We start from the raw sequence: 26,464 nt of genomic DNA on the forward strand, positions 1-26,464 counted from the left end.
CTTAGTTAGAACAAGAAGTTTTGGTTCTCCTACATCTTGCTCGCCATAAGTCCTGGTGTCTGTGTGAATAGGAGAGTAAGCTGCCCTGCTGGATTGGGTCGAATATTATATTCTTTACTGCACAGTTAACATTCTCTGAACTGGGCGCAGAGCATGCAGCATTGCTGCTTGTAGTACAAAAGCAAGGACTCCTTTCTTTGACAGGAGACCCTGCTCATCTACGTAATTTCCATTTAACCAAATGACATCTAAGAAAGAAAATACAGGAGCAGAGAATACAAATAAAGACAGGAGGACATCTTGTAGTGTCAGCATACAGTTACTCCAAGCAACACTCATTTACTGGAATAGACACTCTGTACTAGAGCAGCAAGGTAGTCAGTGTATGCTTCCTCCTTCAGTACAGAAGCAGAGACTCCTGTCTGGCAAGGGACATTGTCTAGCCGAAAGTTGCTTGTTCCCCAGTGATGGAAGCTGATCGTGACTGACTGCCGTGCTGAAGACAACTTTTTCTTAATATTTATAGTACAGTAAGTACTTTCTTAAGCTCCCCAGTAATCTACAAATTTGATATAAAGGTGAAAAAAATATATGCATTAAATTGATATATAAAATAGTAATTAGAATGTTCTTGACTACACAGCATGCAACAAATCTCTACCCTTTCTATTCCTTCTGTATTTTTGTCTCCATGGCAGTGCCGATAATGAGGGGAATGGGGTCAGCCGTACCCTTGTATGTTTACAATCACATCTTACAAGGCAGTAAAACCTCACTCCTACTGCCGTCTTACAGTGTTTAGTGGTTATTGTACTCATTAATGAGCTTTTACACTTCTCTAATATGCTGAATGCTGGAAAACCATTTATATTAAGTCCCATTTGCGAATCAATAAAACTCAGTGCAGAACAAAATACACAGTTGAATATAAATGCCAGGATAAAAAAGTGATGGTGAGTACTTTACGTAGAAACTCCAAGGAAGTCAGAAATGCCACAGAGTCAGATATTTGTTACGTAAAAATAATATTTGGGCACAAGATCTGGGGATTTGCATGTACAGTATACCTTTCATTCACTTAGTGTTGGAATCTGTATTAATAGAGACTGATTTTACATGTATCCTTTATATGTTTACAAATAGCATTCCAACAACTAGTAATGACATAGTGCGGCCAATGGCTGCTAATCGAATGCCTCCTCGGGCACTAGGTCTGCTATCTCTGCACCTTCTGCAGCTATGGTCCAACCATTAGTGAAAATCACTTGAGTTAGTAATGTAGAAGAGCATTCGTATTGGTTCATATTTACTATAGAAAATCCACAAGAATTTATTGTGCAATGTGTGCTAAAAAGGCAACGCTACCAGACAAGGTAGTATAGGAGCTGCTTTATATATCATTTCTTCACAGCATAAAGTGCCAAAAAGTCTTCATGTGTCCCTATAATATTCTCCTCCAAGAGAAACATTTCCCCTTTGATCCCACAATGATAGGCCTCTAACCAGCCTGCACCCTGCTCTGTATGATAAAGGGGGGTGGGGGTCTGGGGGGACCCAAAAACTGTGCCTACAGTTACTTTTTCCTTTTAGAGAGTTTTTGTGCTTGGCATACATTCCCAGTCAGTTTTTAAAGGAGTACTCAGCTGCTCAACATTTGGAACAAACTGTTCCGAACCCTGGAGCCGGGAATTTGTGACGTCATAGCCCCACCCCTCATGATAACACACCCCATCCCCTCAATGCAAGTTTATGGGAGGGGGAATGATGGCTCCCATAGACTTGCATTGAGGGGGTGGGGCGTGACATCATGAGGGGCGAGGTTATGACATCACGAGCTCCCGGCGTCGGCTCCAGCCTTCAGAACAGTTTGTTCCAAACACTGAGCAGCAGAGTACCCCTTTAAGATTCTTTAAGGAAGAGCTTTATGAAAAAAGGTGTATAATCTGCTTTCCTTTCTTATGAGAATTGACAATGCAGAAAAAAATGGTCTCTAAGTTACATGTCTTTATTTCGCTATCCTTTAGGTGAAAACATGACTTGACTTGTTCCCCATTTATTAGGAGTTTTCATATTTTTTAGATAACTTTATGCTGGGCCCAACAAAAGTTGTGTGGCATGGATTCTGCAATGGGGCATGACCTAAATGTGGCAAAAAAATCATCAACATTTTGGTAATAATGCTGGTTAGAATGAATCCAACTAGTAGTATGTTTAAACTTATGCCAAATCTATCAAGCAACCTGGGATGCTATAGTAAATCTTGGGCATTGTCAGTAGTTAAAGCCTGTCTGTCTAAGTTTGCACTGTCTAAGAATTAAACAGTTTAAATCTGGGCAATTGTGTTGCAATTCAGTTTAGGTTTTTAATCCATCGATGCAATGTTTTGGTTATACCTGAATTATTATGTGATAAATGTGTAGGTGAGACAGACCAAAGCCAACAGAATACTCAGGTGACAGCTTGTACATATTGTATGGTCTTCGGCATGCTGTTACCAACAATTTCATGAGTTATTATCATTTCATCCTCTAGGGGCACTGTGCTATACTTATTGTTTCCTCCTGTCACTTCCTTTAAAACAGGTCATGTCTAACTTGACTTTTAAAGGAAAACTGTCACGTTTGGCCCGCACTATCCACAGGTACCTGTGGATAGTGCGGGAGACGCTGAACAATTTGAGTCCTACCTTGCCCGGCTCCACTGCGCCGTTTGCCCGTTACAGGTCTTTTTCTGTGTATTAAAATTAGCACTTAACTGGCAAAGGCGGGGTTACTGTCTTCAACTGCCACTGTGCTGTGACCGCCGCCCGGCTAATGAATATTCATATATTGCCTTACTATGTTGTCTCATATCGGCCGAGTCCCGGACGCTACTGCGCATGTGCGGGATTTCTCACTACACCCGTAAACGGTCTTCAGCGCTGCTTCATTCGTCCGGAGCAGCGCTGAAGTAAGGGTGTAGGCAGTTTGAGACTCGGCCGATATGAGACAACATAGTAAGGCACTATATGAATATTCATTAGCAGGGCGGCGGTTACAACACAGTGGCAGTTGAAGGCAGTAACCCCGCCTTTGCCAGTTAAGTGCTAATTGTAATACACAGAAAAAGACCTGTAACGGGCAAACGGCGCAGCGGATCTGGGCAAGGTAGGACTCAAATTGTTCAGCGTCTCCCGCACTATCCACAGGTACCTGTGGATAGTGCGGGACAAAACATGTGACAGTTTTCCTTTAAGGGTCGTATTATTGATATCCATAGAACAATGTCAATGCTGTACAAATCATATAACACAATACCTATAGAGCAATCACGATAATGTCTTCATAGAGATTTAGAATCTTCATTTTTACAAGTTAAACTAACTTTTACATTGATCTTCATTATTCCATAAATGATACCTTTATACAACGCAGTAGGTGGAAGTCATTGGTAGGGCACCCAGTGCTAGATCTGTCTATCATACCTGTAGCCCATGAATGACTTTTATGTTATCAAATAATGCAGCTGTTCTATGAAAACCCACCCGCTGGTTTCTATACCGCACATTAAAGCCTTTGGTATCTTATTACAGTTCATTACTTAGAGATTCCAGTTACTCTACATGATTCCCTCTCTCAATTAAACTTAATATTGTAAACTCTTAACACAACTCGGGGGTTAATTTCTTTAGCTGCCTATTGTATATCTTAAAGAGTAGTTGTCTTTGCAGCAGTAGACATCTTACTGTATGGCTCTTATAAGAGTTTAAAGGGGTTATCCAGGAAAAAAAAAATTATATATCAACTGGCTCCAGAAAGTTAAACAGATTTGTAAATTAGATAAGAAATATATATATTGGAGAGGCTCTTGTCTGACAACTAACAAGATGACCTGAGCTGCCCAATCTGACACTTATACCCTCAGTGTCTGTAAGGAAATATAAACTATAAAAAATATTGGGGCTCAAGGTCTGAGATATCAGTACACAATTTATTAAATAATTAATATATTTCATACAATGGTGTATAAAATTACCTGGGACTCACATGGCCCTTGTATTTGTAAATTATTTGTATTTGTAGATTTGTAAATTACTTCAATTAAAAAAATCTTAATCCTTTCAGTACTTATGAGCTTCTGAAGTTAAGGTTGTTCTTTTCTGTCTAAGTGCTCTCTGATGACACCTGTCTCGGGAAACGCCCAGTTTAGAAGCAAATCCCCATACCAAACCTCTTCTAAACTGGGCGGTTCCCAAGACAGGTGTCATCAGAGAGGATTTAGACAGAAAAGAACAACCTTAACTCCAGAAGCTCATAAGTACTGAAAGGATTAAGATTTTTTAATAGAAGTAATTTACAAATCTGTTTAACTTTCTGGAGCCAGTTGATATATATATATATATATATATATATATATATATATATATATATATAAGTTTTTTCCTGGAATATTCCTTTAAAGCTGTAGACCAGTGTTTCCCAACCAAGATGCCTCCAGTTGTTGCAAAACTACAATTCCCAGTATGCCTGGACAGCCAAAGGCTGTCCAGGCATGCTGGGAGTTGTAGTTTTGCAATGTAGAAACTAGGAGCTCCCTGGTTCACATCCAGGAGGAACCTTACAACCAGATGTCCACTACAGATAAACAATACCAAACAAGCAAATCTTGTTAGCATCTGTTATAGAGCCCCAAGTGACTACATAAAAGGGGATGTCTCATTTAGACAACTCCTTTCCAGGGCCGGTTCTGTCTATAGGCAAAATAGGCAGCCGCCTAGAGTGCCCTTTTGATGGGGGCGCCACTCTGCCCTCTGCAAGAAAGTTAGTAGCCAGCCAGCATCCAAAGCACCCGCTACTTATCCGAAGCAGCCGCCTAGCCAGTACCACAGTACCACCCCCTTCCCCGGTACCATAATAATTTGCATTATTCAGCCTGCTGGAGGAGCACAGTGCAACCTCCGAGGCCAGACAGGCAGGTCTGACATTGTGCGTTCCTCAACACATCCACCCCATGAGGAGAAGGTGTCCTACAGTGTGTCACCCCAGTAGTAAGGTTGGGCGTTTCAAAGGGCAGAGCCAACGGGTGGCAAAAATCCTTGCACCAGCCTTGTTCCTTTCCAAGATGAATCCGTGCTGGGAATCAGTAAGCAGTCCTCGCTGTAGAACCCCCCATCTATCAGCTATAATCAGCAATGCCTGGCCATATATTTCCATAGCTGCTTACATTATAAATGTAGTATATAGCATAGGAGAAATAGCGATTTGGCACAGCGGCGGGTATGTGGGAAGGAAGTAACTTATGCAGCAAACAAGTCCGTTCTGAATACACAGTGACCCCGGTTATTGTAGACGGGTAGTGCTATACACTGAAGAGGTGCACAAAGCACTTGCATATAGGAATACAGTAGAGAAAACAGGTGAAAGGATGTGGTTAGCGCCACCTGTATTGTTATAAATGTAGTACTACCTGCCAATCCAGGCCATTCACAAGAATGATCGACCATACAGAACATGGAAAGATCTGATCTACCAGTATAACAACAGCTCTCTTCTCTCAATAGGTGAGGGGTCCTAAGTGAAGGACCACTTCTATGACATTTTATATGGACTTTTAGAGCATAAGGTGAGGGGGTTTGTCTTAATGAGAAAGGGCAAGTACTGTAAGTCCCCTAGTTTGAATACCAGTAGGCATAGCTTGGTATTCATCACAATAGCAGGAAAGACATGTCATCATCAATTATCTCATCAATACTTCCCATCTTATCTCCTTAATTGAAACATTTTTGCCAATTACCTTCTGCAGGAGTCATTAAAGGGGTGGAAAACTTTATTTTTATAATTTTTTATTTTTTTATTTTTATTTTTTATCAACTGGTGCCAGAAAGATAAACAGATTTGTAAATTACTTCTATTAAAAAATCTTTATCCTTCCAGTACTTATTAGCTTCTAAATACAACAGAGGAAATTATTTTCTTTTTGGAATACAGAGCTCTCTGCTGAATCACGAGCACAGTGCTCTCTGCTGACATCTCTGTCCATTTTAAGAACTGTCCAGAGTAGGAGATAATCCCCATAGCAAACATATGTTGCTCTGGACAGTTCCTAAAATGAACAGAGATGTCAGCAGAGAGCGCTGTGCTCGTGATTCAGCAGAGAGCTCTGTGTTCCAAAAAGAAAAGAATTTCCTCTGTTGTATTTAGAAGCTAATAAGTACTGGAAGGATTAAGATTTTTTTTTATAGAAGTAATTTACGAATCTGTTTAACTTTCTGGCAACAGTTGATAAAAAAAAAAAATAAAAAAAAGTTTTCCACCAGAGGGGTTATCCAGAAATCGAAAATCAGGGGTTATTTCTTTCAAAGACGGTTCCTTGTCTGTCTCCAGGGTGGGTGTGGTTCTGCAGCTTAGTTCTATTGAAGTGAATGGAGCCAAGTTGTAATACCACACACAACCTGGAGACAGACAGGGAACGGTCTTTGAAAGAAGTTAGATCTGTTTTTCGATTCCTGGATAACCCCTTTAAAAGGGAACTCCAGACACAAATAACTTATCCCCTATCCACAGGGTGGGGGGGACCCTCTTGATCAGTTATTTTCCATTATCCTGTGGATAGAGAATAAGTTCATCGTGGCTGGAGTTCTCCCTTAATATATAAGGTCACTTACTTCTCTTTGCACTATGGATGTTTACTCAATGTTCTAAATAAAAACATGAACAGTACAACTATTTGTGTCATTACTTTAGTCAGATTGTTTATTATAATGACTTAGATATCAATCTGACCACATTTTATTAGTAAATAATGATAAAGCGACATCATTGTGAAGAGTTTACTTTTGTTTCCTGAAATTCTACATGTAGCACAATACTTAGTGTGTACGACATAGAAAAGCTCATATGCGAGATGTTAGAGAGCTTTTTCTTAAGGGGCGGATTGTCCTAAATCCTAATGCAGTATGTCATCCACGGTCCTCCATGGGAGACCACGTAAACTTCATGTGTTGTCATTGCTTAGTAAACTATCACACAAACAATGGAGCCCCAGAGAGGAACTGATCCATGTAGCTCTGCTATATCCCACTGCATCATATTAAATCAGATAATATATTTTTATTTATTCTCCCATGAGTTTGTAGAACCACATTTTTTTACGATTTTTTGTTTCCACATGATTTCTCTGCTGAGTATAACAGTGAATGACGAGCATCGATAGCTGTCAAATCATCACACATTGACAAGTCAAAAGGTAAAAATGTATGAAAAAGATTTTTCTTTTCACTCCACAATAGTTTTACTTGAGCTGCATTCATACATAAGAAATACATGTAATTTCCCTCGCCTGGATTATTTCCAGATACTTTGTGGACTGAATAATGTACATCTGTACTAAAATAGATTTTCCTCTATTGAAACAGTACGCTGAAGCAACGGCTATTAGGAGCTGTCAATAGTTTTCAGTTATCTTCACGAGTAAAAGACTGTTGTCCAAGAAGATGACGATTTGAGGGATTGCAGAAATTACTCGGAAAGTTTAAAATGCAAGACAGAGCTTTGTATGGCTCACTTATTGTTGATAACAGGCAATTGCAAGTCCTCCATTGTTAGATATAGTTAAAGCCAGGATGCTATCTAATAACAACAATACCCGGACTAGAAAGCCCAGTTCCCTATACTCTATTGGGGAACTAAGAGAGGGGGCGGGGGAGTCCTCTGTTCAGGATACACATGACTTGTCCACAGTGTAGAGCAGTTACCTGTCCTGTTTAATATTACACAGACAACTCCTTATTTTGAATTAACACTGTATAATGCTTATATTTCCCCCACAAAAACAGCTACCAGAGGATCCCTTTAAAGTGGTATTCCAATATCAGAAAATTGTATTTAAATAAGATTATCCCCCAAGATATATACTGTATATACTCGAGTATAAGCCGAGTTTTTCAGCACGATTTTTCATGCTGAAAACGTCCCCCTCGGCTTATACTCGAGTGAACTCTCCTCCTGTCAATCCCTTTCAGTGGTCTTCAACCTGCAGACCTCCAGATGTTGCAAAACTACAACTCCCAGCAGGCCATCAGCTGTCCAGTCATGCTGGGAGTTGTAGTTTTGAAACATCTGGAGGACCGCAGGTTAAAGACCACTGCTGCCTTCGTCATCATTCAGACCACCCCTTTTGTTTTCTACTCAGCTCCCCTCGGTGGGAAGGAAGGGTGAGCTGGTCCGGGCCATCTATTCTGCAGGGACCATCTGGTGGGGAGGGTTAGTCGTTCCGGGCTGTCCATCTTCACCGGGAGGCCCTCTTCTCCGCTCCGGGCCCGGACTAGTGACGTTGCCTTGACGACGACACACAGGGACATCCCTGCGCATGAACGTCCCTGTGCGTCATCGTCAAGGCAACGTCACTAGTCCGGGCCCGGAGCGGAGAAGAGGGCCTCCCGGTGAAGATGGACAGCCCGGAACGACTCCCCACCGGACGGTCACTGCAGCATAGATGGCCCGGACTAGCTCACCCTTCCTTCCCACCAAGGGGAGGTGAGTAGAAAAATAAAGGGGGGGTCTGGATGATGACGAAGGCTGCAGTGGTCTTCAACCTGTGGACCTCCAGATGTTTCAAAACTGCAACTCCCAGCATGCCCAGACAGCCGATGGCAGGTTGAAGACCACTGATTGAAGGGATTGACAGGCGGTGATGATGAAGGGGGGATGATGACAGGGTGATGATGACGGGGGTCTGGGTGATGATAGGGTGATGATGACAGGGGCCTGGATGATGACAGGGTGATGATGACGGGGGTGTTAATGACGGGGGGTCTGGATGATGACAGGGGGGATGATGTATTTTCCACCCTAGGCTTATAGTCGAGTCAATAACTTTTCCTGGGTTTTTGGGGAGAAATTAGGGGCCTCGGCTTATATTCGGGTTGGCTTATACTCGAGTATACACGGTAACTTACTAATATAATGTTCTCACAAATTGTACTGGCTTCATGGTAATTTTGCATGCTTATCCACTGACAGGAAGTTGTGTAGTTCTTTCATTTTCAGTGTGGTTTTCTCTCAGACAGCTCCCCATAGTATCTTTCTCTCCTATGATGACAGGACCTCTTCCATTGTCTCAAGAGACATGGTTGGATATTTTCTACAAGCTCTAGACACTCATCTTGAGTGATGTCATCAAATTTGACCAGACCCTGACATCACCATCTCATATGTATGTATATATTTATTTGCGGGGGCATTTAGGGAGAATAGGGTGTGTTTATAACATGCTGTCTTGTGTTGAATGATGCCACAGGCAGAAGAGCAGTCAGGCAATCTATACAGCAGGTGCTGCAACTTCTCTGTTTAATAGTCTGCTGTGAGATGAGATGTTTTGCAACAGCTCTAGGGATGGAACTGGCAAGACTGCAGTGGGGGTAGTTGACAGGTTGCATGGAATGTGATGAAGAGCTGAGGAAAAGCTATGCATTCTGGAAATTGTAGTACTGAGCAACTACTCAATCAGTAAGTACAGGACTAAAACCTCCAAAATAATAGATTTTGGTGGTTCCATAACTGCGACAGACAGTGACCACTGGGTGTTACCAATTGGGATGGTGTGGGGGTCCATACACACTCTCATTATTTAATCAATGCTGACAGTGCTAGACCACGTAGGAATAAACTCCTTTGACAAAAGGAATTGTAACACCCAGTGGTCAATTTAGTCATACATATTGGAATAAGTTGAGGAATGGCACAATGCAAAGTTATGAAAAAGGATACTATATGCCACAAGTGTCTAAGAGACGCATGTGTCCCCCACTGGGACCTGCAATTATCCTGAGAAGAAGGGCCCCCAGCCCCCTCTGGCCTGCTGGTGGCAGTCAGAGGTGGTCTGAATGCTGAGACCACCAAGCAGCATTTTACACAACTCTCATTTACTATAAACAGTATGACACCACAACTATACAAGCTATGACTGTCCACACAGTTTCTGGCTAATTTTTCCTCCTACAAGACTAACTTGGAAGAGGTCCTTCAGTAATTTTAGCAGTATGACTACCCCCTTGTTCTAACTCCTTTTGACAATTAGCTCTAAGTGAATTAGTTAATACCGAGTGTAACAATAAAAGAATGTAGCATTCACTCACCGCAACAACGGCATCAATGTTCCCGGCTAGAGGGGATCTCGGGTCGGCGTCTTCAGGAGCGCTCAGAGGCTACAACCGGTTTGTTTCACCCGCTGTTGCGCGCTTCGTCCGGCCTGTCCATGGACAGGCCGGACGAAGCGCGCAACAGCGCGTGAAACAAACCGGTTGTACCCTCTCAGCGCTCCTGAAGTCCTGAAGACGCTGACCCGCGATCCCCTCTAGCCGGGAACATTGATTCCGTTGTTGCGGTGAGTGAATGCTACATTCTTTTATTGTTACATTTTGATACTTTACCTAGTCGCATGCACCCCGCAGGTATTACGGAGTAACTGGACCCTGACAACTGCCGCAGACTCCTTATCCTGGTACCACCCATATACAGAGTTGCTCTCCTTCCGTTTCTTTCTCTCTATTGTGTAATATAATTAATACAGAGGTTCACTAACTTTTTCTCCCTGCACTGTGGGTGTTTATTCGATGTTCACCATCAAAGGCATGAACAGTAAAACAAGGTCTACTTGCGGGCACATCTGTTTAGAAAAGAGCTCACGTCTACATAATCTTTCTAACTACTATGCAGATTTGGGTTTACTCATAGAAGATGAATGTGTTTGAGACTCCGTGGTTTACTCTGGCTGTACATCTAGAAACAACTGTAGTTAAAAATCCATTTAATGACCCCAAACAAATCACTTAGGAAATCTTTTCTGCTATCATGGCTGAAAACTATTTCTTCTCATATCTGGTAAAAATGTCATATCTATATTATAAGTAAAGAAAAGTAGTAGACAAAGTTGTAATGGAAGTCTTCAGTCACAGGTTGGTGTCTGGTTTATTTATATCCTGTATATTAAGAGGAGTTAACTAAAACAACATTCCTTTCCATTATACACATTAGTCAACTCAGTGTATACAGTTACTTTATATATCACAGGACGCTCCACTAGGCTCCTGCTCAAAAAACTGTACATTCCCTCTAATAACTCATCCCCGGAGGAAGCTAACACACAGTCCTAGGGATAGAAGTGAAAGGGTGCTAATCTAATTGAGCATAACCATCGAGGAATTGACTGTATTTATAGTTTTTTTTATGTTTATATTTGTATGGGTAGTAACTAGAGATGAGCGAACTTACAGTAAATTTGATTCGTCACAAACTTCTCGGCTCGGCAGTTGATGACTTTTCCTGCATAAATTAGTTCAGCTTTCCGGTGCTCCGGTGGGCTGGAAAATGTGGATACAGTCCTAGGAAAGAGTCTCCTAGGCCTGTATCCACCTTTTCCAGCCCACCGGAGCACCGGAAAGCTGAACTAATTTATGCAGGAAAAGTCATCAACTGCAGAGCCGAGAAGTTCGTGACGAATCGAATTTACTGTAAGTTCGCTCATCTCTAGTAGTAATGAATGGGCGCATAGGTCAAGAAAGGTCAGTCTGGGGTCATGTAAACGCCTTAGGTTTTTGTATCAACTCCTTTTTTTAGTTCTCTAATTTCTGCATCTTAAAGGGGTATTCCGGCTTTATACATCTTATTCCCTATCCAAAGAATAGGGGATATGATGTATGATCACAGAGGTCCCGCCGCTGGGGACCCCCACAATCTCATTGCAGCACCCGCGAAATCACGGCCACACCCCCTAGCCCCTCAATTCATGTCATGACGGCATGACTTTGGATAGGGGATAAGATGTAAAAAGCCAGAAAACCCCTTTAAGTTTGCAAATAGTTGGTTCCGAGCCCAGTCTTATTTATTGGTGGCAGCTGGTGCCCTCTGAATATTGGACCCATTTTCTACTCTTATTTCCTAACATTAAAGTTGGGATGAAACCAACCAGAACCGGAGCTTCTTCTCCTCCATAGTAGACATATGGTATGTCTTTATGATATGTTAAAGGGGTATTCCAGGAAAAAACTTTTTTTTATATATATCAACTGGCTTCAGAAAGTTAAACAGATTTGTAAATTACTTCTATTAAAAAATCTTAATCCTTTCAGTACTTATGAGCTTCTGAAGTTAAGGTTGTTCTTTTTCGTCTAAGTGCTCTCTGATGACACGTGTCTCGGGAAACGCCCAGTTTAGAAGCAAATCCCCATAGCAAACGTCTTCTAAACTGGGCGGTTCCCGAGACACGTGTCATCAGAGATTACTTAGACAGAAAAGAACAACCTTAACTTCAGAAGCTCATAAGTACTGAAAGGATTAAGATTTTTTAATAGAAGTAATTTACAAATCTGTTTAACTTTCTGGAGCCAGTTGATATGTATATATATATATATAGATATATATATATATATATATATATATATATATATATATATATATATATATATATATATATATATATAAAAGTTTTTTTCCTGGAATACCCCTTTAATACTAAGGCCACCCTGGAACCATGATTATGAGGGTGGTCTTCTCACAGAAAATGGCCCCATACATAATGTGTGGTGGACTGGAAATCTGTCACACAAAATCTGGTCTGGATAAAGGATACAGTGATTTATTCTGATTGTCATGTTGGAGTCAGGAAGGAATTTTTCCCTGGTATAGGGCAATTGTGATCAGATTATTTTTTTTGCCTTCCTCTGGATCAACACAGTAGGATTACAATAGGCATATAGGTTGAATTTGATAGACGCTATGCAACTAGAAGTAAGTACTGGAGTAGTGATCTTTGCTCTGTTACGTTAGTAATATTGACACAAAATGTAATGGATTATACCATAATTATGGCAAATCTAATGATTGCTAAATGTTCGGAGTGTTTGAAAATACTGTAATGTTGTTAAATGACTGTATCTTTATGACTCACGATAACATGTGAAAGAAAGGGCTTCATACAGCAGCTGTCAATAGTATTGAATAGTGGGGCAATATTCTCCCCAAGGACTCAGATCGAACACCTGAATGAAAATCCATTCACTGAGGCTCTGAAGACTATATCAAAGGATAAATGCTACAAAAAAGCTTCCACGTCATAAAATATGAAAATCCTATGGAACATCCTATTATTCACCTAATCCCACAATGGAGTCCAGTCTGGAGGAGCTATGGCCGCCACAATACTCGCACATGCTACAGCTATGGTATAGTCAGGAAGAATAAAAACGTGAACGTGTAACTTATACAGCGGTCCCTCAACATACAATGGTAATCCGTTCCAAACAGACCATCGTTTGTTGAAACCATCGCATGTTGAGGGATCCGTGCAATGTAAAGTATAGGACAGTGGTCTACAACCTGCGGACCTCCAGATGTTTCAAAACTACAGCACCCAGCATGTTAGGAGTTGTAGTTTTGCAACATCTGGAGGTCCGCAGGTTGTAGACCACTGTTAGAGGAAGTTGTACTCACCTGTCCCCGCCGCTCCGGACCGTCACCGCTGCCCTGGATGTCGCCATCCATCACTGTCGCCGTGTCCCCGAGGTGTCCCCGACGCTCCGGCAAGGCCTCTGCTTCCCGGCATCCTCGCTCTCCGTCACCACCATCACGTCGCTACGCACGCCGCTCCTATTGGATGACGGGACAGCGTGCACAGCGACGTGATGCCGACGATGGAGAGCGCCGACGATGCAGGGGATCCTGAAGAGGATGGGCCGGAGCCCCGAGGACAGGTAAGTGATCGTCAGCGGACCACACAGGGCACCGTAAACGGCTATTTGGTGACAGCTGAAGCAGTCTGCGCTGCCGGATAGCCGTTTATGCGATGGCCCCGACATACAAAAGCATCGTATGTTGATGCTGCCTTCAACATGTGACGGCCTCTGAGAGTGATCGCATGTTGAAATGATCGTATGTCGGGGCCATCGTAGGTCGAGGGGTCACTGTACAACCTATGAGATCTGAGGCCTAATGTACCAAATATTAATCCATTTTCTGTTCTCCTTTTATAAATTCCTATTGGAAAGAGTGACGACATCATTATTGATGTTGAAAACAAAATCTATTGGATGCCGCAGCCCTGTACCAGGGTGCAGCAGCAGAAGGATATTGATCCTAGAGATTTAGGTAGAGTTTACATTCATTTGTAGTCCGGTCAGTAACTACATGTAGTTAAAGGGTTTTTCCAGGACATATACAAAATAACAGAGAACCAGCTCACGTCCTTGATGTTCCCTGTGCTTGGATATATTCAGGACATAGACTGAAGCAAGCAGGTGATCCAGCATTGGGATAAAACCACAGCCTTTACAGGGGTCCCTCAACATACGATGGTAATCCGTTCCAAATGGACCATCGTTTGTTGAAACCATTGCATGTTGAGGGATCCGTGCAATGTAAAGGATAGGACAGTGGTCTACAACCTGTGGACCTCCAGATGTTGCAAAACTACAACACCCAGCATGCCGGGAGTTGTAGTTTTGCAACATCTGGAGGTCCGCAGGTTGAAGACCACTGGTATAGGAAGTTGTACTCACCTGTCCCCATCGCAAGGCCTCTGCTTCCCCCGGCATCCACGCGCTCCGTTGCCGCCATCACGTCGCTAAGCATGCCGCTCCTATTGGATGACAGGACAGCGTGCGCAGCGATGTGATGACGACGATGGAGAGCGCCGACGATGCAGAGGATCCCGAAGAGGACGCGCTGGAGCCCCGAGGACAGGTAAGTGATCATCAGCGGACCACACAGGGCACCATAAACGGGTATCCAGTGGCAGCTGAAGCAGTCAGCACTGCTGGATAGCCGTTTATGCGATGGCCCCGACATACAAAAGCATCGTATGTTGATGCTGCCTTCAACATGCGATGGCCTCTGAGAGTGATTGTATGCTGAAATTATCGTATGTCGGGGCCATCGTAGGTCGAGGGGTCACTGTATTTCGTGTTTTAAATTCACACCAAAGTGCACATACCTACAGGCATCTGGATGTGTTTCGAGTGGTTCTCCAATCTTTCTGACAGACCTCTGTGAAAAGGGCGGGAATCTACTCAAAACGCGTTAATTTCTGTATTTAAAAGACTAAATAAAGGCACAATGCTGGATCACCTGTTTTCTCCAGGACAACATGATATAAGAATTCAAGACCTGGATTGGTTCCTTAAGATAATATATGGGGAGGGGGGGGATTTATCAAAACCGGTCCAGAGGAAAAGTTGCTGAGTTGCCCATAGCAACCAATCAGATCACTTCTTTCATTTTTGAAAAGGCCTCTGAAAATAAAATAAGCGATCTGATTGGTTGCTATAGGCAACTCAGCAGCTTTTCCTCTGGACAGGTTTTGATAAATCTCATAGGGGAGATTTATCTTTGCTTTTTTTTTCTCTATGTTTTGGCGCAGTTCAGACGCAAGCAGTATATTTAGCGACTTTTATGAGTCTTTTGATAAAAACAGTTTCACTCTTTTCGTCTACCCATAGAACTTTTTCTTTTTGACCATGCAGTGGTCACGTATTTATCATTTGTGACTTTTGTCAAAAGTCGCTATTTTGTACTTTTTTTAGGCGCAATGCTACACCACCTGCCAGTAGGCGTGAGAATCACTTCTACCTTCTGCAATTCACCCTTTAACCTCTTGTGGACAACAGCGTCCCACTCCCCTTCTATGACATGCGCTCAGGAGTTATCTGCCATTAGGACCCATCTTTAATGCCAGACATCACCGATCACGGTGATGCCCCGCTTTAACCCCTTAACCCTCACATTTGATTGTAACATCTAAAATGCAAGTAAAAATGTCCCAGCAGCTCTGTGAAAGTAAGTAAAAACATCTAACCTGCCAAATTCAGGACCCGGGAAAGTGTCTACCTCCCTCCCTCACAAGTGTCTAGAAAAAGTGTATGTGGTAGAGCTTTTCCCGCCACAGCAGAGCTGCGCAAAATTCATCATCCTTCTGCAACTTCTTGATAAATAAGATGAACGCTAGTTTAACCCACCACCCAAATAAAAATGGGAAAATAGCTCTACCGTAGACATTCTGTGATAAATCTAGGCCATAGAGTAATGGGACAATGGGGTCACTATGGCTGGGACAGATTGGGAAAGAACGTTTTCTTCCTTCCATATAGTTTATGGTAAGTAATGTAGGTGTATGTATATACATATATATATATATATATATATATATATATATATATATGGCGATAAGACCGCACGACCCTGCGCTGTTGAACATATTCATTCTTTTAGTGGATCAATTTCACAATTTCAGTGGCGGAGTTCTCCGCTGCTGTAAATCCACGGTGTGAACAGGAGGACCCATTCACACCAATGCAAAGTTTCACATGGCGGAATGAGATTCTGTAGTGTGAACATACCCTTACGGTCAACCCCTTCATTCTTCAACAGTTGTCCCCAAAATCAGCAACTCAGGGCACACTATTAAATACTGTACATTATGTTTATGCCTTGTAGTTTCGGTTATTCTGTCTTTAAGAATCCTATCAAAATGTACCCCTCTTCCCTCCATTAAACATATCAAAAGTCTGAAATGATGATCATATATTAGTAAAAAGTAACACAAAATAATGTTGCACTGTCCCTTTAAAAGCCTGCCATCTTGTATTAACATCCATTGACCAAAATAGCCAGAAGATAGTCAGACACATGCAAATCTGGTTAAGCTTACAACCCTCAAGCTGTAGAATGATACTGTATAACTGGACACTGACAATAAGTGACCTAGGCAGCTGCCTCGAAACTCGGACGCAACGACTGTCCTGCAGTTTTAAACTTCTTCCCAAAGTCATTTCACCTTTAAGAAGAACTATTTCATATGACAAGTTTATGCAGTTGAGTGAGTACATTTTTCTGGCATAACCCCCTGGATTATGAACAATGAATGCCATCCTAAAATAGATTTAATAGGTATGTCTACATTGTGTTTAACAGAAGAAACACAGTGGAATACTGTAACATTCACTTAAGTCAGGCTCCCAAGTGTTGCGAGAGAAAAGCTTTTTGATGTTGCTCGGCTTTATACCCCGTACATAGCCTCCATATACAATTTACTAATTCATATTGTAATGCAAATTTCAGATACCCACACGTCGTGGGTACAAGTGCAACCTGGCAATCCTAAGAAAGTGCCAAGGAAGTCCATTATCGCGGTATTGATCGCGTTCTTTCTTTCAGCATCCCATTTTAACAATGAACCTTTTATTGCCATAAACTGATGAAAAATTTAAGTAAACCCAATATCTAATGCAGTTTTTCAAACCAGCTATTGCAAAACTACAACTTGCAGCATGCCCGAACAGCCATTGACTGTCCTGGCATGCTGGAAGTTGTAGATTTGCAACAGCTAGAGGCATTCTGGTAGGGAATCACTGATCTAATTCAACCAGATGTAGCAGAGCTCAATTTGTTGTCTCTTTCTAAGCAACTTTGGAGATTAACTTGCCATTCCCGGGAAACCACCTAGACGACCGTCTCAGCTCTGCTACATCTGCGCCGATCTATACTTTTTGGGAGCAGAACAGGATATTCGAACGCATAATGACCTTTTCCATCTTTCCAAAATAATCCCATCAATGCAAACATCCTTATACACTTGTCTTGCTGACGATCGATTCCTTCATATCAAGTATCAAGAAACCCGGACCAAGAAGAAATCCATGACCTAAGGAATATCCTCCTCTTAGATTCCTACCAACCATCGATCACAACGGGCAATTATTTACACCATCGCGAAATAAGAGAATCTTTGTTCTTTAGAGAAATGTTTATGTCCCCGCCGACCAACCCCCCTCTCTTCCACCCCTGGAGAAAATCAGCCGAGGAAATTGCTGATTCCCCTAACTGTTTGGCTGCCTCAAATCTTTTGCAGCCTGGTTGACCCTCATGTGGAGGAGAAGATGTGACTATCTACAGTATGTGCGTCTCCAGTCATGGTTTGCAGCTGCAAAAGTTTACAGGGGCGGCATCTCCGGTAAAGGAAGAGCGCCAGGTGCCAACCATCCAAGACCAAGATATCTCCTCTTCATCTAGTGTTTGCATGTGTTTTGCACACCCAGGACCCCCCCCCCCCCCCCGGTTTCCTCCCCCCCCCCCCTTGACGTTGCAGCTTTAAATTCAACCAGCACTAGTTAAGAAAGCTATTCAGCAACTTCTGAAAAAAAGCCCAACCGGTGACTCTTTCCCCCCTCCCTACCTCCCCCCTTGACGAATGTATATAAAGAAACACGAGACACTTTAATTATCAGTGCCTGCTATTCTGGAGCCATGCATAATTGATGAAAAAAGATGCAATCTGTTTAAAAATAGCAAACTCCTCCAAACTGCGGAGCTCCGGGGCAAGAGCTTAAGGCAGTCCTCATGCTACGATAGCGACTCAGGTGATATGCTAGCGTTATCCCGGTGCATGGCATGTCCTTCCTACCCACCCCCACCTCGAAACACGTAATAAAAAAAAGATCACAAGCGGTATTACCTGCTCTTGCTGATGCTGCGTTTTCCCTGAAGCATTCTGTTCTTTAGCTGTGGTCATGATATCACCCCCACTTGTACCACACCGCAGTAGTCTTAGGTGATGTTACCGTCTGCCTTAAATGCCCCAAAGCCAATGAGTACCGGTTACTATTCCATCACAACAATCAGCAGTCGCTTTCAATGCATAATAAAATCAAGGAGACCCATGCAGGGAAAAAAAACTAAAAAACCTCAAAAAAAACAAAACAAAAAAAAAATCACCCTAAATACCACAAAAATAATACAAGTCAAGGGAGATTCTGAGATGCGAGGCTCTTTACAATTAGCAACAGCCTCTGCATCACAGAAGCAATGATAACTGCTTGGCAACCTGCTACTGGCAGCAGCATAGCTTGGAGACAACCTAGCGATGTAGCCCCCCTCCTGTTTCTCTTCTCTCTACTCCACCCCCCTCCTCTTTCTCTAGTCAGGCTCACAGAGCATGCACCAGCCCCGCAGCCCTGCCAGCAGAAAGGTAGAAGCACAGCCTTCCCCCCTTGTAGGACTATTTCCCTGTCAGGGAGAGATCCAGATGTAAGGCACAGCCTCATTGGTCGCTCTGAAAAAAAAAAAAATGGACGCAGAGTTGAAGACTACAACGTGCGCTGTGCTTGACTATTTCTGCCGTTTCACAAAAAAAGTCACAAATACCGAGAATAGAATCCTGGGCATTGTGTAAGAGGTTTAAGATCACAGAGCAGGGATGATGGGAGTAAGTGGTGTGTTTGACGCTCCGTGAACAATTCTATAATAGCAGTTCATATATTGCTAGCGTGCCTCCAGCTGTTGCAAAACGACAGCTCTCAGCATGCCCAGACAGCCGTTGGCTGTCTGGGCATGCTGGGAGTTGTCGTTTTGCAACAGCTGGAGGCACACCGGTTGGGAAATACTGTTAGAGTTTCCATTTTATTCTGTCTCATTTTTATTATCTTGCATTTACCTCTTTGTAGTTTACCTCTTTGTAGTATATTGTATAAGGGAAGGAGAACGATACAATATAGGTTGGTGCTATGCATTCTGTTACATGTTATTTATTGTTTATATTTCAATGTTTAATAAATAAAAATGTATCTGATTGAAAAGGGGATAATAATCTGCTAAAGAACAATAAAACATAGGCAACGTCTAAGTGCTCTCTGAGGACACGTGTCTCGGGAAACGCCCAGTTTAGAAGAGGTTTGCTATGGGGAATTTGCTTCTAAACTGGGAGTTTCCCGAGACAGGTGTCATCAGAGAGCACTTAGACAGAAAAGAGCAACCTTAACTTCAGAAGCTCATAAGTACTGAAAGGGTTAATATTTTTTAATAGAAGTAATTTACAAATCTGTTTAACTTTCTGGAGCCAGTTGATATATATATATATATATATATAAAATAAAATATATGCAATGTTATTCTATTCTATTCTGAAAGGAAGGAGAGCAAAATCATGTAGGTTGTTGTTACTACATGTAATGTTACTTGTTATTTATTGTTTATTTTTCAATATTTAATAAAAATGTATTTGATTTACAAAAAAGGATAATGGTCTTCAAAACACCAATAAAACATATAAACTGTTCTTATGACATTAGGAAGATGTATGAGGAAGGTGTGCCAAACCATATAGGCTGCTGTTAGTGTATGTTATGTAACTTTATGTTATTTATTCTTATCCTTTAATCAGGTTCATTTTTATTTAAAAAAAATAATAATTTGTATGGCAAACAGGCATGTTCACATGACAAAACAACATCTATTATACATTTAAAGGGGTAGTCCCCGGAACTGAACTTAAAGGGGTATTCCGGGCGAAAACATCTTATCCCCTATCGAAAGGATAGGGGATAAGATGTCTGATCACGGGGGGCCTGCTGCTGGGACCCCCTGCTATCTCCCTGCAGCAGCCCGCATTCTATGCGTAGCTGCGTCTGCAGTTTCGGAAACCGCCGGGCTTCCGCGGCGGGGATGTGATGTCATGCCACTCCCCCTCCATTCATTTCTATGGGAGGGGGCGTAATGGCCACAATGCCCCCTCCCATAGACATGAATGGAGGGGGCGTGGCGTGACGTAATGTCCCCGTCTTGGAAGCATGGCGGTTTCCAAAGTTGCAGAAGCAGCTATGCATAGAATGTGGGCTGCTGCAGGGAGATAGCAGGGGGTCCCAGCAGCGGCCCCCCCGCGATCAGACATCTGATCATTTTGATAGGGGATAAGATGTTTTTCCCGGAATACCCCTTTAATAGACACTGATTGCAGGGGAGGTCTGACTGCTGGGACCCTGCAATCTCTTGTATGGGACCCCCTCTACTTATGTGTCCTCAGTACCCCCCAGCCCTCACCCTCTTGAATTAATCCATGTGACAACTGGTTCAGCCAATCACCAGTTGAGGCAGTGGCCAGTGATTGGCTGAGTGGGCCAATACTTGCATTCATCCAGGAAGGTGGAGGTTGTTCTGCTCCGAGGACATGAAGGTACTTGTGGTCACATACAGAAGATCACAGGGGTCCAAGCGGTCAGACCACCAGCGATCAGACATGTTTTCCTTATCCAGTGTATTAGGGATAAGTGCTTAAAAAGTTCAGTTCCTAGGATTACCCTTTTTAAGAATACTTTTTATTTTAAATGATAAAATCTGAATACAAAACCCTGCACGATTGTTATTTCAAAATGACATTAATTTCAAAATCTGCGCCAAAATGTCTGAATGTGGGGCCATTCTCCTCGCCCCTCGTTGTATATATCTTTACCAGTGTCTCCCAACCAGTGTGCCTCCAGCTGTTGCAAAACTAAAACTTCCTGCATTCCTGGACAGCATGTTGGGAGTTGTTGTTTTGCAACAACTAGAGACACACTGGTTTGGAAAGATTGAACTATACGATAGGGGAAAAAGCTTCCCACCCCATCTCCTCAGCTCCCATCTCAAGCGTGAGACCCAGTGTATTGGGAATCTATGGCACTGGGTCTTGAGCTGGAGATGGGTGCTGTGGAAACAGAGCGGGAAACTTTGTCAGGTCAGAAGATTACAGCAGGAAAGAACTAGAATCCCCTGCTAGTGACCAAACCTGCCCATAGATTCATGCCAATCTAATTTAGGTATTGGAGAGAAATATACAAAAGTTTGGCCCAAGCATAAGAAAAGGGGATTAAAGTTTCAAAAGTGAACAGCCACACAGCAGACACCTTTGGAGCCTAACTAACCCCAGTGACTTATAATGAGGCTCAGCTGATCTCAGAAAGGTGACTGTATCTGCTATAGAGCCCACGGCAAAGATGTTAAAATGGTCTAAGTTCTTGGACTACAGAAGCACTTTTGGTTCTAAAGCCAGAAAACACTTTTAAAATAGTAGTCTAGTGCTCTAGGGGATAAGTTACAAATCGCGGAGGGTCCAAATGATGCCGGGCACCCCCCCACGATCTCCCGTACGGGGCCACAGCAGTCCGCAGGAAGGAGTTGTGTTGACCACCTCACGAAGTGGCTGCTGACACGCCACCTCAATACAACTCTATGGCAGAGCCGGGGAGCTGCCACGCCCCTTCCTGCGGGCTGCCAGGGCCCCATACAGGAGATGCCAGTGCTAATGCCAGTGTAAAGAAAGACCTTAAAGGAGTAGTCCAGTGCTGAAAAAGTTATCCCCTATCCCAAGGATAGGAAATAAGTTTCAGATCAAGGGGGGTCTGACCGCTAGTCCCGCTACAAAATAATGGTAACCAAAGGACCCCACTATAGTAAATGGGATCCATTGTTATTACCTGTTGTGCATCGTACCAAAAATGGCCGTTAAAAAAAAAAGCCTAACGGACGTTTAAAGTGGAGCACAACGGCAGTGTGAAAGTAGCCTAATAGACTATTTTAAAGGGGTATTCCAGAATAAAACTTTTTTTATTCATATCAACTGGCTCCAGAAAGTTAAACAGATTTGTAAATTACTTGAGTTGAGTTGTTGTTTTCTCTCTGGCAACAGTGCTCTCTGCTGACATCTTTGCTTCTCTCTGGAACAGCCCAGTTTAGAAGAGGTTTGCTCTGGGGATTTGCTTCTACACTGGACAGTTCCCGACACAGGTGTCATCAGAGAGGACTTAGACAGAAAAGAACAACTCAACTTCAGCAGCTGATAAGTACTGAAAGGATTAAGATTTTTTTATAGAAGTAATTTACAAATCTGTTTAACTTTCTGGAGCCAGATGATATATAAAAAAATTTTTTTTCCTGGATAACACATTTAAGTTCTAAAAACGCGGAACTCCTTTCAGTTATGAAACTGGAGAAGCCCTATAGATTCTCATAGTCATAGAATCACTTTGACTCATAAAAAAATGTAGAACCACTTTACTGACTGTTGTAGACAACCCCTTTCAACTGTCCTATCCGCTCTGGAGGACAGCCCGCATTCACTCAGTGGACATCCATTTTTTTTTTTGGCAGCATGCAAAGGATTTTTTATTTTATTTTTTATATCCCAGGGTTTCCCTGGCAGTACCAATTCTTTAGAGGGGAACTCTTCTATGAAACAATCACTTTAAACTTGGCGCAATCCTATTGTGTTGCAATAAAATAATTTTAGGGCTCAGTATAATTGGTTAGATGTTGATTGGTTCAATGTATGTTTATTTATTTATTTATTTATTTATGTTTCTATCTATCTATTTATTTATTTGGTTGTTTAAATAATTAATTCATTTATTTATTCATGTGCTATTCTTCACATCTACACAGACTGTTTTTTTGTTCAGAAGAATGTGACTCAATAACAATGTATTAAAGATCTGTTTATAAATACAGAATAAAAACGTATATTCCCCAATGGCAAGCTATTACTTGAAACTGGAATACCACCAGTAAAGTCCGTTTTTAATCACAGCTTGGTGAAATACAATTTCTAGATGTAGTAGCACCGCCGTGACAAGGATTCACTCATTTTAGAATACTACAGTAGTGGTAGCAGTATGCTGAGTGGTACTGCTCTAGATGTCTTACAATGATGGCAAATGTGATCATGAATATTGTGATCACATCCATAACTATCTCACTATGGTAATTAGTGCAAACATAATGTTAATCCATCACATGTTGCTGATGTGACCTGCTGTTATTGAATGGGTCATATCCGAAATAGGTTTATTATATCAACTGAATGTTGATCTATACCCATTATACATATATTAACCTTTATAAAAGCTAATCTCGGACATTTTATTGCTGTCAAACACCTTTAATCCACCACCTAATGATTCAGGTTTCCCAGTGATACATTATTCATGAAATCCATTATTGGATAGAAAGGTAGAAACGTGCAAAAGAAAAAAAAATGAAAAAAATGTAAGGAACATATCAAACAAGACATTAATTTAGTTTTGTTTGGGTGGAGAAGTAAAAATTTAGGAAAACTGCATCAATCTTGTGTCAGGCTATCTGGGTTACCAGGAGTTGTATCATGAAAACTATTGGGCAGAAAGAATGGAGTCTAAGTTGAAACAGGTCAATGTCCGGTTGTGAATTTTGAGGGCCAAAAGTACAGAGCAGAAATTACCTAAAATCTCATGAATTGATTAAAATTATTGATTAAAATAAGGGACCCCCACAATCTCTGCTGCGGCGCCCCAGACATCCTGAGCAGTTTGCTCTGTGCCGGATGACTGGTGATGTAGGACGGAGACTCGTGACGTCATGGTCATGCCCCTCAATGCAAGTCTTTGGGTGGGGGTGTAACGGTCGTCACACCCCTCCCATAGACTTGCATTGAGGGGGCATGTCCATGATGTCACGAGCAGGGTGTGGCCGTGACATCACAAGCTTCTGACACTCCGGTGCTGCTCTAAACAAACGCCGGGTGCAGCAGGGACATCCTTTGGATAGGGGATAAGATGTCTAGTGGTGGAGTACCCCTTTAAAGAGGTTTTCCCAACTCACAAAGTTATTCCCTATCCACAGGATTTCCTATGGTGGGATTTCTGAGCCCTGGGCCCTCTGTGATCTCACTAATGTGGACCGAGTTTTCCATTAGTATGGAGAAACAGGTTTTGCATGCATGCTGCTCCATTTGTTCCATGGATCTGTTGGATATACAAGTACAATATTTAGCTTTGTCTCCCAAAGAATATGAATGGGGTGGTGGCACCCATGCTCCATTCTGAAAGCAGACTTACGTCCCAAACTTTCTTGTTCCCCACATGATCAGATAGTTATCCTGTGGATAGGGGATGACTTGTGAGTTGGGATAATCCTTTTAACCCAGCATCAAATGGTTCTGATTTCCCATTCTCGTCATTTATGAAAACCATTGGATAGCACTGGTAGCATTGGTTGGAACAAGCATTTGACTCGACTGATTAAGTTCTAATCTAAAGATGACTTTGGTTTTGTTGAAGAAGGCGAGTCAGAGACGTGTTTAGGATCATAGAAAGATGTAGAGATTGCATCATATTTTTTTTACATGACTTGCATCATTTATTATCTTGACTCTTTATGCAGTCCCATAGTGTCAAAGGGCTTGGCCAAGGGTTGTACAAAGCCTCTTAGCTGTGACTTCACACCAGCTCCCTGTTTGATTGACACACACTAGTGACCTATGTGAAAAGCCTGTGCATGCACCTGAAGAGTTACGGAATAACTCACCATGCGTGCGCTGTAATAACCATTTAGTGCACATGAGGATTTCCACATGGGTTCCCGCTATGTGTCAATCAAACAGGGAGCGGGCATGAGGTCATGGCGGAGAGGCTTTGAGCCCAAGAAACAACGACCCCCCTACCTCACATAATAATACGTTTTTTAAGAGCAAATAACCCCCAACTTACGTGACTCCTGATATTTATAGCTCTTATACTATTCCCCCAGTTTTATGCCCTCAAACTAAGTGACTGATATACATTAAATAGTCTAGTCTAAGTATACACTATCTAAGAATCAGACAGGATAAATAAATATAGACCATTATTCATCCGATCAGTCGGGAAATATTGGAGACTAGGGGTGGGAGTAAGTGTGAAATTCGGTTGTACGGTAATGTCTCTTGGGTGGTGGTGGGAAAGAACTCATTTAGGACTCTGGAAAACTCTCTTACACTTTTTCTCCTACACTCAAAAAACATTCCCATACAACAACTGGCTTCCTATGGCCTTGGTCCAAATGTCTTTATGTGTGTAATAGAAACAGATTAGAGTGTGACCCCTTTGGGGTGCAAGGCCTGACATGATTGATGACAATCCCTACACCATGCTCTATTGGTGTGACCTAAGCAAAATGAAATTGTTCACATTCTAGATAAATAAATAAAATGAGAATGATGTATGGAAAGGACAGGGGCTCAGGATATATATATATATATATATATATATATATATATATATATATATATATGTATATTAGATGTGAGGAGGTAGCTGTTCATTCATTCTCAAACTTGTGAAATGACATAAAAGAATGTTCCAAGTATTTTCCAGCTTTTGCTCAGATCATTATACAAAAGATATCGACACGCATGACCCTCGGCAAGGATGGCTTCAGATGATGCTGCAGGAGAATGTCATGCAAACTGGAAAAGGATAAACTTATAAAATAAACAGAACCCAGGCATCTTATTAATCTTCAGATAGACTTGTCCCTGAGGTTTACTAGTGATTGTTGTAATAAAATACCTCATATCAACAACTCATTCGGTGAGATAAAGTGTCAAGGTTTTGCCCGGGGTTGTCCACAAGATGCTAACATATATGTCAATTATTAGGTTGTGTAGTCAAATCCCACTTAGAAAGGAGAGTGAATTGCTATGAATCCTACATCATTATTCAATGTAAAAAGCACATAGTAATATTAAGATTATTGACACTGGAACCACAGTATACGTGTAGCTTGAGAATATACAGTGGTCCCTCAACATACAATGGTAATCCGTTCCAAATGGACCATCGTTTGTTGAAACCATCGTATGTTGAGGGATTCGTGCAATGTAAAGTATAGGAAAG

The 26,464-nt window shown here is 42.0% G+C and overlaps 1 protein-coding gene across 3 annotated transcripts in view; it reads right to left on the reverse strand.

Moving 5' to 3' along the window:
- Positions 1-26,464, reverse strand: part of DPP6 (dipeptidyl peptidase like 6) — a 1,248,955-nt gene that overhangs the window by 777,190 nt on the left and 445,301 nt on the right. Inside the window, exon 1 of one of the 3 annotated variants that reach the window (XM_056519600.1) lies at positions 18,481-18,873. The exons of 1 other annotated variant lie outside the window; for it this stretch is intronic. In XM_056519600.1, coding sequence (XP_056375575.1) covers positions 18,481-18,537 — 57 coding nt within the window. In that variant the 5' untranslated portion in view covers positions 18,538-18,873. Of the gene's footprint in view, positions 1-2,686; positions 2,819-18,480; positions 18,874-26,464 lie in introns of those variants that run through there. One more of the 3 variants, XM_056519601.1, reaches the window with a different exon arrangement.

Source organism: Hyla sarda, chromosome 5, assembly GCF_029499605.1.
Source record: "Hyla sarda isolate aHylSar1 chromosome 5, aHylSar1.hap1, whole genome shotgun sequence".
In the NCBI taxonomy this organism is placed as follows: domain Eukaryota; kingdom Metazoa; phylum Chordata; class Amphibia; order Anura; family Hylidae; genus Hyla; species Hyla sarda.